Source organism: Sinohyriopsis cumingii, chromosome 19 (assembly GCF_028554795.1).
Source record: "Sinohyriopsis cumingii isolate HCF-2022 chromosome 19, ASM2855479v2, whole genome shotgun sequence".
Classification (NCBI taxonomy): Eukaryota; Metazoa; Mollusca; class Bivalvia; order Unionida; family Unionidae; genus Sinohyriopsis; species Sinohyriopsis cumingii.
Window position 1 is genome coordinate 8,992,181 of NC_142979.1, and position 18,053 is coordinate 9,010,233.

At 35.2% G+C, this 18,053-nt stretch overlaps 1 protein-coding gene across 2 annotated transcripts in view; it reads left to right on the forward strand.

The window, feature by feature from the left end:
* Positions 1-961: 961 nt before the first annotated feature.
* Positions 962-18,053, forward strand: part of LOC149775118 (uncharacterized) — a 62,661-nt gene continuing 45,569 nt past the window's right edge. For both annotated transcript variants that reach the window (XR_016416606.1, XM_089944205.1), the window contains exons 1-4: positions 962-1,039; positions 7,071-8,447; positions 13,137-13,346; positions 15,987-16,129. Coding sequence is in view for 1 of the 2 variants with exons in the window: in XM_089944205.1 (XP_089800331.1) it covers positions 7,140-8,447; positions 13,137-13,346; positions 15,987-16,129 (1,661 nt within the window). In the remaining variant the exon portion in view is untranslated. The remainder of the gene's footprint in view (positions 1,040-7,070; positions 8,448-13,136; positions 13,347-15,986; positions 16,130-18,053) is intronic.

An 18,053-nucleotide genomic window follows, 5' to 3' on the forward strand; every position in this document is an offset into this window, starting at 1 on the left:
TCTCCGCATAAACCAGTGTAAAAACAGTACATATGCGCTTACCCAGCAGGAAAAGACAAATTTATATATGACACTGTCATAGGTCTGATATCCATCTTAATCGTTCAAGTGACTCAGACTTTTTAATAACATGACAATTATTAAGATTCCAACCCTATAACCATTTGCATATTAAACGGCATGAAAAGTCTAACGTACATATTCAATTAACATTTGTTCCTAGGACAATCCTTCTACTTACGCACCTACTGATAAGGCTCAAACTTGGAGCTGGTCAAAATGTATTCAAAGCAAGGGGATAAATGTTTTAGAAGCACATACTTGTATTTTGCAAGGCCAGCTGGTTTATAGATTTAAAAAAAATCGAAGTGTCACTTAAAGCACAAAGTACAAAATTACAGGCAGATCATGTAGCACAGTCAGATCATGTAGCACAGTCAGATCATGTAGCACTGTCAAATCATGTAGCACTGTCAGATCATGTCAGATCATGTAGCACTGTCAGATCATGTAGCACTGTTCAAAACAATCTCGTATAACATCATAAAATAGGGCAAAACGCACCTACTCTTGAGCGGCGAAGTATCATTAGCTTACCGTAACGAAAATAATAAATTTCGTAAACTACTTTTCGCCATTATTTATTATATACTTTGGAAAGCACAGTTACATGAAGTAAGTGTATATAGGTGCCAGATAATATTTAATTAATTCACGAATTTCGAAGCTATACTTATCTTCCATTCTTAGTGAAAATATTAAGAAATAGGAAACTAGGGTTAAATAATACGTGAATATAATATCCACAAAGTTTTGCATTTCCTCGAAAACACTGTAAACTTTTTCGATCACATTCATATCATACTTCCTACATCCTTCCGGAAAACATTTGCCCACAAATTTAAAGGAATTGGCATGGGCCTTCGGTGGATGTAATTTTAACTGAAAAATAAGTGTGTTACACCGGTCAACAGATGTTGTCTCCCAAACTTGTGCACTTCGAAGAATGATAAAATATAATATTTGCCAAGAATTTACGGTCTGTTCAAAGATTATTACATCGGCAGTACTGTTTGTTATTATCGTCTTGATCTTTCAGATATATGACAATGGATGACATTCCTCACGATTACTTGTTTTACGCAAATTCTCATATTTGCCCCAAAGTGTAGGACGTTTGGGGCTCTCTAAGGGAAAATGAAATCGCAATAACAGTTTCTATTTGGCATGTATATATTAAGAGGTATCCACCACCCTTTCCATTGCCCTATTTAGTCTTGTTCTAAATTAGAAGAAATTACAGATGTTAATAATTGACATCTTTACGAAAATAATGTGCTACCTCTTGTAGGGTAATGCGATAGCTCGAGGAATATCAGAGTTCTATGATATCGCGAGTGTTAAAGTTTACGATCGGAGAATCTGTAAATAAAAGAAACTTATCTTCACTATATTATATATGTTGTTCTTTGCTCTATATTAAAATGCGTCTATATTAATTTAATTTCCAGTTTAAATCGGATGACTGCAGGAAACGACCGATAAGCAGATGCCATGCATGATAGGTTCCTATGATATTGTGGGTTCTATAGTATCGTGGTATTCGAACTTTTCGTTATTTTTTCCGTATAGTGCTACCTATCGTGTACGTCTCTTATATACATTACATTACCATAAGTTACTAGTTCAGCATCACCAGTTAATTTTGTTAAAATCTCGGGATTGCAGACGAGCACACTATTTTAAAAATACAGCCATGACTATTACTGTTTCCCAATAATGTCCGTACCCCATGTTCTCAAATGGAATCTATATCTTCTTGAAATCGGAATCAATGTAACAAATTCGTTAACCAGTTTGTCGTCTGATTATTTTTAATGATGTTAAGCAAGAGTTGGATCACATTATTACCGTATTTATCAAGACCCAAAAGATCGAATCTATCAATCTATGGTAGTTAATAAGAATGAATGGTGGTTTTTGCACTTGACTTTAAAACTTTATGGTACATGATTTATTAATTTCTCTGGAATACTAGGAGTTGTTTAAACAGTCTGATGTCAAAATGTGCTTTCATGCTTGTGTTGGTGGTCCATTCTCAGTGACAGTCCCAGTGCTACTCGTCCCATCACAGATGGCTACAGATGCATTTCTGAACTTCTCTCTGGCAAGTTTCTGTAGGGTGGCAGATGGAGGTAGCATCCATTCTTCAAGTGCATCCATTCTTCAAGTTGCTTTACATTTTGTGCAAAATATATGTTAGTTTCCCAACTTTAGGACAAGTATGTGCCATCATAAAAATATGTTGTTGGTATTACCTCGATAACAGTAATTTCCCATGCAATCTACATGGCATTTGCTTATTGATAGTTTCAAGCAGTCATCCAATTTAAACTGGAAATTAAACGCATTTTATTATTGAGCAACGAACAATAATAGATTTATATAATATGTTCAAGGTAAGTGTTTTTATTTACATATTTGCTGATAACAAACTTGAAAACCCACAGTACCAATATTCAATACTTCAGAAACTGGCTAAAGTTTTTTAAAATTTCTCCTGCACAGTTTATGATAGTATTGTTAGACTTGGATTGTTTCACATGTCTGTTAGGACCACATAACAAGAGGACACTGCCATAACATAAAGTGTCATGCAAAAATGCCCCTTCCCCCTGTTATGTTTAGCAAAACATGATTTTCATTCATATTCCTAACCAAAGAAAGAAGAGCAGAAGAGAGAGAGACTGTTCTTTACAACGCAGTATATACTTCTGACTTGTATTAACAGAAAATGGTTTTGCTTAAAATGTAAGTCTGTCAGAGACAAATAGCCACACTTTGCACAGGTTACTTAATTGACTAACAATGTCAGTGATATGATGCCTTGGTGGGAGAACCCATTAATGATAGTTGGATTAATGTGGAAGCATGATTAAGTTTTTGCAGCAAAATATCAAAATACGGTTGTGATTCAGGGAATGATGAACTATTGTTGAAGCAAGCAAAACCCATCAAAACTAAATTTTACAATTTTTGGTAGATTGAGTTTGTATGAAGCACAGTAGCAAAGGGAAGCATTTATTCTTTGCGCATGGTGCAAACACTGTATAAAATTAATCATTCTGGAGTGTATGACATTCATTGTCATAGAAACATCACCCAGCATTGGGACATTGCTTGCTCAAGCCACAAAATAACTAACTAATGCAACCATTGTATGTTTGTAACTCCTTGCCATCATTTTCAGGCTGCCAGTATAAACAAGGCCTTATCTTAAAAACAGCATGATGATGTGTCATGAATCCTTGGTGGAAAAATCCTCATAGGCTCTTTTGCATAGCTAGTACACAAATTCATTGAAAGTAAGAGGATCTCTAGTTGATGGAGTAGCAAGTTGGAAATTTTTATTCCTTGTTTACAACATTTATCAACACGGTAACACCACCATAATGGTTGGAGGTAGATCTCAATCTCCCCCCCACCCAATAACCAGCATGTTTTAAACATTTTAATTAGTGTGGCCAAAGCATGTTTGAAAATCCTTGACAAGTTGGTTGCAAGTATATACAATGTGTGCATTTTAACTGACAGCATAATTTCTTTTCATTCCAGAAGATGCCATTAACTACTTTAGTAGCCATCTTTTCATGTGACAGGTATGACTCATAGTCGATAAAAGCCAAGCTAATTATTGACATATAAAGAGATATGATCAGTCCATTACAATCGCCTAATGGTATAGATCCATTAAAAAAAGTGCACAATTGGAAACATGAAAAAGTAAAGTGAGTAATAATAACATTACTGTCAAACTACCGTAAATTTTGATATGACAAAGGCTTATTACTATGAACTATCTTCAGAAGCAAATAAAAGTAACAGCCCATTATCAGTAAATCTAAGGCCAGGCATTATGTAGAGTGATGGTATAGAAAACTACAATCTGAATTGTTTTGGCTGGCTTGAATTCCAATCTGAATTTCATTGGCTGGCTTGAATTCCAATCTGAATTTTATTGGCTGGCTTGAATTCCAATCTGAATTTCATTGGCTGGCTTGAATTTCAAGCAGATGACGCGTGTTGACAGTTTTTGCAGATCTGTTTACTTAAAAAAATGAGAATGTTACTGATTTGATACTTATTACAGCTGCAAGCTTTAGAGTCATATTATTGCTACCCATCTTGAATAGATGGTCATATTGTTATAAGGTTTTAACTGAGGATTTACTTGTCCCTATTGCTGATCTGACATCCAGTATGACTGACACAATGGCCATCTTAACAGTCTTGTTATTACTACTGACCATTAATGGATGGACATATCAACACTGGCTTTCATTAAAAATAATAGCCTTCATATGAAATGAAAATAGGGCTGATCTGACTAAGTTCCATTGTGGCCACCATGGCAACCAGCTTAAGAATCTTGTTATTGTTACTCTTTCCACGTGGATGATAATATTGACTTCTTACTTGTATTACTCTACAAAAACATGGTGGCAGAGTGATAGATTACTGACATCTCATCTCTCAGTTTGGGTTTGAATCTCAGACTCAAACAGTATGAAAATGTGAGAAAGCTTACCAATAGCTTCCTGTGGGTTGGTGGTTCTTTCCGGGGTTCTCCTGGGTTCTTTCTCCACCAAGTATACTGGCTGACATTTATTGTCAATAATGTGCTGAAAATGGCATTAAACCGATAACAGCAACATCCAACACAATACCTTTTCTTTTACTAACATACACAATTTGATTTACCTAATTACCGTGAATTCATTTATGTTTTCCTAGTTATAAATAGTTGTAGTTTTGAGAAAATGATGTTTTTGTTTGTCCATAGTATAAATTCAAAGATTTGTAAAGGTGTCCTTTCATTTACATCACTTTTTGTCTCTAATCTTCTGGTTGATATTAACCATGATATCTTCAAGTATTGGTACTGTCAGTCACTCCATGGTTGATATTAACCATGATATCTGCAAGTATTGGTACTGTCAGTCACTCCATGGTTGATATTAACCATGATATCTTCACGTATTGGTACTGTCAGTCACTCCATGGTTGATATTAACCATGATATCTTCAAGTATTGGTACTGTCAGTCACTCCATGGTTGATATTAACCATGATATCTTCAAGTATTGGTAATGCCAGTCACTCCATGGTTGATATTAACCATGATATCTGCAAGTATTGGTACTGTCAGTCACTCCATGGTTGATATTAACCATGATATCTGCAAGTATTGGTACTGTCAGTCACTCCATGGTTGATATTAACCATGATATCTGCAAGTATTGGTAATGCCAGTCACTCCATGGTTGATATTAACCATGATATCTTCAAGTATTGGTAATGCCAGTCACTCCATGGTTGATATTAACCATGATATCTTCAAGTATTGGTAATGTCTGTCACTCCATGGTTGATATTAACCATGATATCTTCAAGTATTGGTACTGTCAGTCACTCCATGGTTGATATTAACCATGATATCTGCAAGTATTGGTACTGTCAGTCACTCCATGGTTGATATTAACCATGATATCTGCAAGTATTGGTACTGTCAGTCACTCCATGGTTGATATTAACCATGATATCTGCAAGTATTGGTACTGTCTGTCACTCCATGGTTGATATTAACCATGATATCTTCAAGTATTGGTAATGCCAGTCACTCCATGGTTGATATTAACCATGATATCTGCAAGTATTGGTACTGTCAGTCACTCCATGGTTGATATTAACCATGATATCTGCAAGTATTGGTACTGTCAGTCACTCCATGGTTGATATTAACCATGATATCTTCAAGTATTGGTACTGTCAGTCACTCCATGGTTGATATTAACCATGATATCTGCAAGTATTGGTACTGTCAGTCACTCCATGGTTGATATTAACCATGATATCTGCAAGTATTGGTAATGCCAGTCACTCCATGGTTGATATTAACCATGATATCTGCAAGTATTGGTACTGTCAGTCACTCCATGGTTGATATTAACCATGATATCTGCAAGTATTGGTACTGTCAGTCACTCCATGGTTGATATTAACCATGATATCTGCAAGTATTGGTAATGCCAGTCACTCCATGGTTGATATTAACCATGATATCTGCAAGTATTGGTACTGTCAGTCACTCCATGGTTGATATTAACCATGATATCTGCAAGTATTGGTACTGTCAGTCACTCCATGGTTGATATTAACCATGATATCTGCAAGTATTGGTAATGCCAGTCACTCCATGGTTGATATTAACCATGATATCTGCAAGTATTGGTACTGTCAGTCACTCCATGGTTGATATTAACCATGATATCTGCAAGTATTGGTACTGTCTGTCACTCCATGGTTGATATTAACCATGATATCTGCAAGTATTGGTACTGTCAGTCACTCCATGGTTGATATTAACCATGATATCTGCAAGTATTGGTAATGCCAGTCACTCCATGGTTGATATTAACCATGATATCTGCAAGTATTGGTACTGTCAGTCACTCCATGGTTGATATTAACCATGATATCTTCAAGTATTGGTACTGTCAGTCACTCCATGGTTGATATTAACCATGATATCTGCAAATATTGGTCCTGTTATTCACTCTATACTTGTCCTTATTTACAAGTCCAGTCGAACTGCAGACTGCATAGACCCAGATCTACCATTACATAACGCACCAACAGATGTGAGTAAATGCAGTTTGTTGGAGTAATTAGTAGAACAAACAAGATAGACCCTGATCTGCTTGTGCATTGTGCAGCAGTTGATCATGGTCTGTGTTGTTTGCAGGTGGACTTATAAGTGGGTATGTACATTGCTCCATGAAATGTAGCTGACAGTAAAGTACATTTGTAAACATGTAGATGAAAACATTCATATTCATGTTACTAAGCTGATGGGAGAAAGTGGTCTTTGTTGGGAGGTAGTCTTATTATAGAGGTTAAGTTTGCTCATTTGCATAGTAAATTGGACAAAACAAATTTTGTTGCTATTGTTGGAGGGGTCTTTTATTTGGAAGTGAAAATCATTTGATTTCTTGCTGTTTCATTTTCAGAGAAACTTAAAAGTTGATGATTGAAGACAGTATGAGTTATGACATTGTATTAGTCTGTAAAAATTGAGCATGATGGCGGAAACAGATCCAAACCTTAATCTGTGTGTCTCAGAATATCATCAGGGAATCTTACAGAAATTACATTCCCTGCAGAAACAGGGCTGTGTATGTGATGTGCGTCTTACAGCAGAAAATGGCAGCGTTGAGGCTCACAAGGTCATTCTTATAGCATCCAGTACAGTTCTGCAGCAGCGGCTCAGTCGAACACCCTCAGGGGCATATGACAACATTCACTTTGATGGGATTCCTCATCTTGTTTTGAAAAATGTGGTTGACTATATTTATACAGGGAATTTATCTGTGCCGAAAACTTCTGTCCGAATTTTTCTAAACTTCTGTGAGGATCTAGGTTTGCATGAAGCAGCACTGTTATGCCGTGAATTTATATCCAGTGACAAAGGTATTAATACGAATAATTCTTCCAGAGTTGAAATTCCCATGAAAAATTCGCATTCTGACCCCAAAACTGCTGAGGAAGCAATTGATCACCCAAAGAACGAATTTTTTGGTTTAAAACGGAATAGACGAGTTAATCGCAAACCCCGTAAAAGACCACAAATTGAGGACACATTGAATCTTAAAAATATAAAGCCACCCACAGCAAAAATTCCTAAAGTTTTACTACCCAGGAATGCGTCAAGAGACTCTGTTTCATCTAACCATTCCAGGACTCTTAGAAGTTCCTCACTTAAATCTACCAGACTGACCCTGAAACCAAAAACCAAACCAAACAACACAAGTAAGTCTTCCACAAAAGAGCAAGCAACAGAAATTCAAACTTTGAAGGGAAAGTCTTCAGAAGTTAAAAAAGGAAGATCAGTCAGAAGGATTGGCAAAAAGGAAAATGCAGCTGAAACTAAAGACATTTCGGAATTGTACCCTAATGTGCTCCCATCTGCTGGAGATGCAGAAATCACAAAGGTTAAACATTTACCTGGAAAAGATAATGAAGATGACAAGACTGTAAAAGAAGAAATAAATTCTGTATCAGATGAGGAAAATGAAACTGAGCGAGAGCAAGAAGAAAATACCGATCGTGTAAATGTTGGTGTAAAGGATAGCATGGGTACAATACAAAACAAACATGCAAAAGTTTGTGAGACTTGTGGTGTAGATTTTCCAAATAAAAAATCATTATTGAAGCACATGAAGTCAGATCATGAAGGTTCCCCGAAAAATAAACGTGCCTCAGTCTGGCCATGTGTAGTGTGTGGTCGACCTTTGACTTCAGCAGTGAGACAAGCTTGTCATCACTTTAGCAAGCATGGCATTCCGTATGATGACAAGAAGTTTAAAATTCACAAGTGTACTTATGAGGTATGAGTTTCACTTTGTACAGGCAGTGAAATGCTACTACTCAAATCAAAATGAAATTCTGAATGAATGCAATGAAATGTAGAATGAATGCAAATGAAATGTAGAATGAATGCAATGAAATGTAGAATGAATGCAAATGAAATGTAGAATGAATGCAATGAAATGTAGAATGAATGCAATGAAATGTAGAATGAATGAAAATGAAATGTAGAATGAATGCAAATGAAATGTAGAATGAATGCAATGAAATGAAGAATGAATGCAAATGAAATGTAGAATGAATGCAATGAAATGTAGAATGAATGCAATGAAATGTAGAATGAATGCAATGAAATGTAGAATGAATGCAAATGAAATGTAGAATGAATGAAATGAAATGTAGAATGAATGCAAATGAAATGTAGAATGAATGCAAATGAAATGTGGAATGAATGCAAATGAAATGTAGAATGAATGCAATGAAATGTAGAATGAATGCAATGAAATGTAGAATGAATGCAAATGAAATGTAGAATGAATGCAATGAAATGTAGAATGAATGCAATGAAATGTAGAATGAATGCAAATGAAATGTAGAATGAATGCAAATGAAATGTAGAATGAATGCAAATGAAATGTAGAATGAATGCAATGAAATGTAGAATGAATGCAAATGAAATGTAGAATGAATGCAATGAAATGTAGAATGAATGCAAATGAAATGTAGAATGAATGCAAATGTATGTGATCAGGTTCTTTGTTCATTACATTAACAGATGCTTTGTGTGATAATGTATGTGATCAGGTTCTTTGTTTATTACATTAACAGATGCTTTGTTGCTACTTACAAGCCATGAAACGTGAAACTGTTCTTACATCCCCATTGATGCAGTGACATTACTAATAACCAAATTAAACAAAATAATAAAATAATATTTGATGACATTATTCTGCAAATATATTTTTATATTGACTGCAGATGTAGTTATATTTTTTAATCATAAATTGAATGCTGTCTATTGAATTTTATGCATTTTTTTTTAAAGTACACGTATGATTGCATTACTGATTTCTGCTTAATACCTTTTGAAACAGAAATTGCAACTTTGATAGATGCATTCCAGATGAATGAAAACTGGAGGAATATAAGCAATCAGAATGCATTTCTGAAACTATAACAAAATGAGAGTGGTGTGCAGATGAAATTCGGGTATGGTAACATGACGCATTTCAGGGTTGAATCTTCTTCAAAATTTCTGTAGTCACGCATATCAGTTTCTGGCAGTGATGGTGGCTTAATGTTAGTGGTATTGTCAACATTCAAGTGTTATGTCAATTTTTTGCAAGATACAGCTGTGATCTGTCATTGCATGGACATGTGTGAGATTCATTTTGTACCAAACATGTCATACATATTTTTAACTTTCTGCTAGCTGAGGCCCCCCCCCCCCATTTACTTGCAGTTTGCAACCAGTGCACTGAAAAAGGTGCCAACAACAAATGTTGTTAAACAATATTAATATTTTTTTATTGTTCATTTTCATCTGGTATGCTGCCCAGTTGCTTTCTTTTATGTAATGTTTTGTGTAATATTTTATGTAATGTTTTATGTTATGTAATTTTTTATGTAATGTTTCTGCAAAGAATTTTAGTGACTTAACTAAACATTGTTCGAGTACCAGAAATTGCTCCATTATTGCATAAAGTTTGTAAATGACTTTTCATAGTGCTTTTAAAAGAACATCAACTCTGAATGAAAGGAAACCATGATTCTGGCTTGTACAAGGGAACCATACCATGGTCAAGGGAATCATACTCTTACAAGGGAATCGTATCATGGTCAAGGGAATCGTACTCTTACAAGGGATTCATATCATGGTCAAGGGAATTATACTCTTACAAGGGAATTGTATCATGGTCAAGGGAATCATATCATGGTCAAGGGAATCCTACTCTTACAAGGGAATCATATCATGGTCAAGGGAATCATACTCTTACAAGGGAATCATATCATGGTCAAGGGAATCATATCATGGTCAAGGGAATCATACTCTTACAAGGGAATTGTATCATGGTCAAGGGAATCATATCATGGTCAAGGGAATCATATCATGGTCAAGGGAATCGTACCCTTACAAGGGAATCTTATCATGGTCAAGGGAATCATATCATGGTCAAGGGAATCATATCATGGTCAAGGGAATCGTGCCCTTACAAGGGAATCTTATCATGGTCAAGGGAATCATACTCTTACAAGGGAATCATATCATGGTCAAGGGAATCATACTCTTACAAGGGAATTGTATCATGGTCAAGGGAATCCTATCATGGACAAGGGAATCATACTCTTACAAGGGAATTGTATCATGGTCAAGGGAATCATATCATGGTCAAGGGAATCATACTCTTACAAGGGAATTGTATCGTGGTCAAGGGAATCATATCATGGTCAAGGGAATCATACTCTTTCAAGGGAATTGTATCATGGTCAAGGAATCGTACCCTTACAGGGTAATCGTACCATGGTCAAGTGTTATACTGGAATTGTCAAAGTTTTAAGTAAAAATTTTGAACTTGACAGAGACCAGAGGTTTGGTCTGCTAGCTCCTTTCCGATGATTTTGGGGAATGGTTGCAAAACAATTGAAAACCTGAACTCTGCATGGGGTTTTCACCACAAGAGTTCTTATGATGTCTAGTTGGTCTTAGATACAAATATGATGTCTAGTTGGTCTTAGATACAAATATGATGTCTAGTTGGTCTTAGATACAAATATGATGTCTAGTTGGTCTTAGATACAAATATGATGCCTGGTTGGTCTTAGATACAAATATGATGTCTAGTTGGTCTTAGATACAGATATGATATCTAGTTGGTCTTAGATACAAATATGATGTCTGGTTAGTCTTAGATACAAATATGATGTCTAGTTGGTCTTAGATACAGATATGATGTCTAGTTGGCCTTAGATACAAATATGATGTCTAGTTGGTCTTAGATACAAATATGATGTCTGGTTGGTCTTAGATACAAATTGTGCTGATTTAATATCAATATGCCCAGTATGGAAACACAGCATCCATTTTGAAAATCTTGTTAATGCTACTTCTTCTCATTGGATGGTCATATCAACATTGGGTTTTACTGGAAGACTTCTTAATGTGACAATTGGTCCCATATAAAAAGGGTGTTGATCTGAGGTCCAATATGGTCATCGTGGTAACCATTTTGAAAATCATGTTACTGCTACTCATCCTGAATAGATAGTCATATTGACATGGAATTTTCATCAGAATTATTATATTGTCGTGTTTGTCCTAAACATCTTAAACAAAAATGGTTGCACTTGAACATTACCTAAATGTAAGTGGTGCTAATAGAAGGTACTATATGGCCACCATGGCAACCATCATGAAAATCTTGTTGTTATTTCTCATCCTGTACAGAAAATTATTCTGGCTTAGGGTTTTATTAAAAGACATCTTGTGATGAATAGTTTAGTCATAAATGAAACTGGTGCCGATTGATGTCCCATTTGGCTGTCCCAGCAGCCATCTTGAAAAATTCATTTTTAATAGGTCTCCTGAATGGAAACTGTCAGAAACTGACCATTTTAGCTTTTTTTTTCATTAGCTATGTTCATTTTGATTCCCAGTCAAGTCAATTTCAACCTTTGTAAATTCCATGCTGAGAGCGGTAGGTTTGTGACATGTTTTGCATTAAATGTGAGATTCTCAAAGCACAGTGACCTGCTTTTCAAAGCAACTGTAAGTGAGTTGAATGAAGAACTTATCTAATGGTATTGTTATTGCAGGCTTCGGCATAATGTTTTGCATTTAGCTCAGGTTCTCTGACACTGTTGTATATAATCATAAACTTGATGGGTATTTTCATCTTAGAACCACTGTCACATGTAAAAGTAGATCACATTAACCTAGTTTTCATTTCCTATTGATTGTTACATTCTCTGTTTCTCTGACATTGTTTCTATATAACGTCATCAAACTTGATGGAAGTATTCATCTTGGATGCCATTAAATGTAAAGTCATTAAGCTTGGTGGCTATATTTAAATTGGAGGGTATTACTGACTGCAGACAAAAGTAGGTTATGGTGAGCTACTATTAATGCTCTTGCAGTCATGTTGAGATTATATATTACGCACAGTTATTCTGTCGTTGTTGTAGGCACAGTCTTGAAATGTGCTGGATGTATTATTCATCTTGGAGAGTACTATTCACCATGAGCAAATGTAGGTCACAGTGACCTAGTTTTCACACTCCTATGATTACATTATGTTTTTGAATTTATCTCAGTTTCTTTGACACTGTTGTATATAGTCATGAAATTTGTTGATTGTATTTATAATTGGAATGTTAATATCATTAGCTACTGTTAAGGTAGCTGTAATCTACTGTTAAGGTAGCTGTAATCTACTGTTAAGGTAGCTGTAATCTACTGTTAAGGTAGCTGTAATCTACTGTTAAGGTAGCTGTAATCTACTGTTAAGGTAGCTGTAATCTACTGTTCCAGCTTGAGTAGTTGTGCAGGGTTTTTGGGTTATTCAGGATGGGATAGGTAATATTTAGAATTCTGTGGAATTCCTATTATTTTTGTCCTCAATTTCATTTATACTACAATCCTGTTTCAATCTTTTCAACATGTCAGTACAAGACTTAATCCCATAAACTAATTACTGTGATAATTTCAGGGTTGTAACTACGTGACAGCCAGTAAACACTACCTGCAGATTCACCAGCGTGGTCGTCATGGCAATGAGAGGCCACATGTATGCGAATTTTGCGGGAAAGGCTTTAAGCTTCCAAGTGCTCTAATGACCCATCTTAACATCCACACCAAGGAACAGGTCTTCAGGTGTGATGATTGTGGTCAGAGTTTCAATCAAAAAGGAGGCCTTGATGTAAGCTGTGGAAAGTTTGTTCTTAGTGCAAGTTATGAAAACTTTGTTAGAATTTTGTAGCTTAATGTCCCTGTTGTTATTTTACTGCTGCATATTCAGTCATCTTTAACATAAAGTTGCCTACATTTTATCTTTATAGTTTTATAAATGAATGTCAGTATTGATGTTAATGAATGTCAGTATTGATGTTAGTGAATGTCATTATTGATGTTAATGAATGTCATTATTGATGTTAATGAATGTCATTATTGATGTTAATGAATGTCAGTATTGATGTTAATGTCATTATTGATGTTAATGAATGTCAATATTGATGCTAATGAATGTCATTATTGATGTTAATGAATGTCATTATTGATGTTAATGAATGTCAATATTGATGTTAATGAATGAATGTCAATATTGATGTTAATGAATGTCAGTATTGATGGTAATGAATGGATGTTAATGAATGTCAATATTGATGTTAATGAATGTCAGTATTGATGTTAATGAATGTCATTATCGATGTTAATGAATGTCAATACTGATGTTAATGAATGTCAATATTGATGTTTTTACAGCTTTTAAGTTGTAATTGTTTATTTTGGCCATGTCTAATATTTGTATAATTTATGACCTTGACTTACTTGGGGGTGACTGGAGCAAAAAGGTAACTTTTAATGTAAAACTTGAAACATTATTAGCAGGAAAAATTGATAATCATACTGCTGGGTATCAGGTTGGTGAATTTAAAAATTGATAATCATTCTGCTGGGTATCAGGTTGGTGAATTTAAAAATTGATAATCATACTGCTGGGTATCCAGTTGGTGAATTTAAAATTGATAATCATACTTCTGGGTATCAGGTTGGTGAATTTAAAAATTGATAATCATACTACTGGGTATCAGGTTGGTGAATTTAAAAATTGATAATCATGCTGCTGGGTATCAGGTTGGTGAATTTAAAAATGCATTGGATTTTCATTGGGATGAGGAAGCTATGTTGGTTTTGTAATTTGAATATTTAAGTAACAAATGTGCTCTCCAAGAGTGCTTGTTCTACATGGCCATTTGTAATTATCTAGTTAGGGTCATAAAATGTTATCCTAATAAATTCTTGGCTCAGTGAAGTTGTAGTTGTAGGTTTAGTTATGAAATTCTTCTCAGGAATAGTGAAAAACACAAAACTGATAATTTCATTGTTAAAAATTCAAATCGTACCGTAAAAACAAAACGTGTTTTGAAATTGTTATCATTAGTACATACATGTGCAGCATTATTTCTTTGAAACAAAATCCTACAAAAAATTCTGCTCTTGTACTGCCACCATGAGGCCAGAATCATAGAATATGATTAAAAACTGTTGTCTGTCAAGTGTAACAATCAGACATAGAAATAATTTTATATCACAGATGTAGTAGAAGCGGATACAAGCACTACGACTAATAAAATCAATTTTATTCTTCTTGTCAAAACTTCAATACACTGCTTTAGCATCATCATCAGAATCGTACATGTCATCCTGATGGTTTCTCATTTTGCCACATTCTGCCCAGAACTGACCTCACTTTTTTTGGGAGCCTAGGAAAATCTTGAATTCTTGCTAATAAGGTAGACACCGTTATTATGTAATGTAAGTTAATCCCCAAAATGAGCAAAGTCTGGAACCAAGATACTGAATAAGGCCAAATATCTACATCTATGTGGTTTTAACAATTAGCTCATTACATAAATTTGAAGAAACAGCATTAAAACTGACTTTTTACATGTGCTTGCTTTCTGTTCATCAAATAAGAAGAGGTGAGTGCAATTAAAGACTGATTCTAGTGTAATTCAATAATCCCATTGGCACAGTTGAAATTAAAGACTGATTCTAGTCTAATTCAACGATCCCATTAGCACAGTTGAAATTAAAGACCGATTCTAGTGTAATTCAGCGATCCCATTGGCACAGTTGAAATTAAAGACTGGTTCTAGTGTAATTCAACGATTCCAATGGCACAATTGAAATTAAAGACTGATTCTAGTGTAATTCAGCGATCCCATTGGCACAGTTGAAATTAAAGACTGATTCTAGTCTAATTCAACGATCACATTGGCACAGTTGAAATTTAAGACCGATTCTAGTGTAATTCAGCGATCCCATTGGGACAGTTGAAATTAAAGACCGGTTCTAGTGTAATTCAACGATCCCATTGGCAAAGTTGAAATTAAAGACCGATTCTAGTGTAATTCAGCGATCCCATTGGCACAGTTGAAATTAAAGACCGGTTCTAGTGTAATTCAACGATCCCATTAGCACAGTTGAAATTAAAGACTGATTCTAGTGTAATTCAGCGATCCCATTGGCACAGTTGAAATTAAAGACTGATTCTAGTGTAATTGAACGATCCCATTGGCACAGTTGAAATTGGGCAGGATAAAAGCGTCTTATTGTTGACTTACATGTAACAGAGATATTTGCATGACTAGAATATGACTTGAGTCACAATGAGTTAGCTTGATGCAAACATTATTTAGGTCAGTATTTTGCAATGTTACATTGTATAGGCAAGGAAACATAAGCTACATTACACAGTGGACAGTGTGTTATGCATAGAGTTTTAAAGGGATGTATACATTTCTACAATACTAAATGTCAATCATTTCTAATACAGGTTCACATAAAAAAACACCATGAAGGAGAGGCATCCTGGACAGAGTTATGTCACCTTTGTTCTGTGAAATTCCTACAGAAGGCAGATCTGTCTTGGCACATGTATAAAGTTCATGATGTTCCACTACCAGAAAGATACAAAGTGTAAGCATACTTATGTACAATGTTATCTTTATTATATTTATCATTTTAGTGGTTGTCCTTGTCTATGGCCAAGGAAAGTGAGGCCATCCAGTGTGCAGATCGCAAACTAGCAGTCTGCTGGTTAAAATCAGATTTGTCTGTGGAATAAATATTAACTGGCAATTTCTTGTTAGTACCAGTGGTTTTACTATATTTCAGTGAGTGACTATACATACTTGTACAATTTGATAAACTTGATAATGAGGAGGGACATGCAATATGTTTTATGTTTTACCATTAAATACATTACCCAATCATATTAGTATTAGAAATTACTGCTGCTACTTCCAGAATCCACAACTTTTATAAATCATACTATCATGCTGTATTGTGTGTACTACATTTTGTAAGTCAGACTATCATGCTGTATGGTGCATACTACATTTTGTCAGTCAGACTATCATGCTGTATGGTGTGTACTACATTTTGTAAGTCAGACTGTCATGCTGTATGGTGTGTACTACATTTTGTCAGTCAGACTGTCATGCTGTATGGTGTGTACTACATTTTGTCAGTCAGACTATCATGCTGTATGGTGTGTACTACATTTTGTCAGTCAGACTATCATGCTGTATGGCGTGTACTACATTTTGTCAGTCAGACTATCATGCTGTATGGTGTGTACTACATTTTGTCAGTCAGACTATCATGCTGTATGGTGTGTACTACATTTTGTCAGTCAGACTATCATGCTGTATGGTGTGTACTACATTTTGTCAGTCAGACTATCATGCTGTATGGCGTGTACTACATTTTGTAAGTCAGACTATCATGCTGTATGGTGTGTACTACATTTTGTCAGTCAGACTATCATGCTGTGTGGTGTGTACTACATTTTGTCAGTCAGACTATCATGCTGTATGGTGTGTACTACATTTTGTCAGACTATCATGCTGTATGGTGTGTACTACATTTTGTCAGTCAGACTATCATGCTGTGTGGTGTGTACTACATTTTGTCAGACTATCATGCTGTATGGTGTGTACTACATTTTGTCAGTCAGACTGTCATGCTGTGTGGTGTGTACTACATTATGTAAGTCAGACTATCATGCTGTATGGTGTGTACTACATTTTGTCAGTCAGACTATCATGCTGTATGGTGTGTGTTACATTTTTTGTGTATTTTGTTACTGCTTCATATGACTAATGCTTACAGTGGGTAATGCCATGTTTACAGCTATGTAGTACTGCAGTACAGCTTGGTAATGACATATTTACAGCTACGTAGTACTGCAGTACAGCTTGGTAATGACATATTTACAGCTACGTAGTACTGCAGTACAGCTTGGTAGTGCCATATTTACAGCTACATAGTACCGCAGTACAGCTTTTATCATTCATAGGTACGCATATTCACACATCTCATCTCTTTATTATGAAATATTTATAATATGTTCAGTATGTATTTAATTACACTTACATTTTATCATAGTTAATTCGATCTGTAACTGTTTCTACGTTCCACTTGCAATCTATTGTTGATGTAGGGTATCTAGTGGAGGCATGCATTCATATTTTTATATTTGATAGCCATTATCTTACTTTGTATTTACACCTGGTGTGTTTTGTTCTCTCTATTTTCATATAGTCTGTGACAACATGGCTATTAAATTTAAAAAATGCAGTTGATTTAATGTGGTGGAAATCAATCTTGAACCCTGCCAGTAGTGAAGGGGGGCACTTTACGTACAATGGGAATTAGCATTAAAAACACCCTTGGGGCACTTTACGTACAATGGAAATTTAACATGGAGAAAAATCGTGGGGCACTTTACGTACAATGGGAATTTAACATGGAGAAAAATCGTGGGGCACTTTACCGACAAGGGGAATTTAACATGGGAATAGAGTTTGGGCTTGTTTAGGGACAAGGGGAATTTAAC